The following is a 1,159-nucleotide window of genomic DNA, read 5'->3' on the forward strand; positions in this document are numbered from 1 at the left end:
AGCCCTCGCACAGAAACGAAGACCCAACACAGCAAAAATAAACAAACTCCTACCCCCAACATCTTCTTTAAAAAAAAAAAAAAAAAAAAAAAGATTAAATCAAAGCCTTTATTAAACATCCCTCCTTCAAACCACCTGCATTTAAACCTATACCCCTCTCCCGACTTGCGAACTGCTAGGGCTATGTGTGTGTCATTGTCACCTGGAGGGTCAGATCCAGTTGGGCTACACAATGCTGAAAAGCCACGCCAAGGCACACCACACTGGGCACACCTCCACGGTTCTGTGCCCGTCAGGATCTAGGCAAAGGCTGGCAGCACTGGCCCTGGGACCAGAGCTCAAGCACAGGAGACCGGGAAGCTGAAGTCTGAGCCTCCTTGTTCCAGACCTAGCCATGCAGAGCGGACAAGCAGCTCTTGGCTACCACTGGGTGAGGCTCACCCATGTGCTTTTCCTTCTCGTCTCCAAAGAAAAGGGTGAGAGATGGAGGAGGCAATTTTCAGTTGTGTGTGGGTTTGATTTAAGGCTTTGGCTGTGGTCTGCTGATATATTAAAATACTTTCTGGGAACGCCATCTCCTAAGCTCCCCATCAGAACAAACGTATTTCCAAAAATGAAAACATTGAACAAAGAGGTGGAGCTGAAATGCTGATGCAGAGCCCAGTGGATAGGCCCAGGTCTGTCAGGTCAGGATGGTGTCGTCCACCTGCTCTGTGGAGTCGGCCTGGCTGGCCAGCTTCTTCAGAGACCTTCGGTTGCATTCATTCAGCACCTCCAAGCTGGCCACGTCCAGGATCTTGCAGAGGGACTGGGGGGTGAAGATGGAAACGAGGAGACGAAGTCAGAAAATACGGCTTCAGATTTCTCCAATCAAAGACAAAAATGAATGTTAACCCAGGACTAGAAACACTGAGGTGGAATCTGGCAAAATAAGGGAATCAGATGGATCCAGGGAAAGCCAAGACAACCACTCATCATGCCTTTCACGTGGTGAGGTACTGTTCAGTGATTTTGTGTGTGTGTGTGTGTGTGTGTGTGTGTGTGTGTGTGTGTGTGTGTGGTATGCGGGCCTCCCCCTGTTGTGGCCTCTCCCGTTGCGGAGGCTCCGGACGCGCAGGCCCAGTGATTGTGTGTGTGTGTGTGTGTGTGTGTGTGTGTG

General features: G+C 50.2%; 1 protein-coding gene across 1 annotated transcript in view; it reads right to left on the reverse strand.

The window, feature by feature from the left end:
- Positions 1-74: 74 nt before the first annotated feature.
- The window catches only part of LOC102976048 (GCN1 activator of EIF2AK4), a 30,221-nt gene continuing 29,136 nt past the window's right edge, over positions 75-1,159 (reverse strand). Inside the window, exon 30 of the mRNA XM_028484699.2 lies at positions 75-808. Coding sequence (XP_028340500.1) covers positions 683-808 — 126 coding nt within the window. The 3' untranslated portion in view covers positions 75-682. The remainder of the gene's footprint in view (positions 809-1,159) is intronic.

Source organism: Physeter macrocephalus, unplaced genomic scaffold, assembly GCF_002837175.3.
Source record: "Physeter macrocephalus isolate SW-GA unplaced genomic scaffold, ASM283717v5 random_214, whole genome shotgun sequence".
Taxonomy (NCBI): domain Eukaryota; kingdom Metazoa; phylum Chordata; class Mammalia; order Artiodactyla; family Physeteridae; genus Physeter; species Physeter macrocephalus.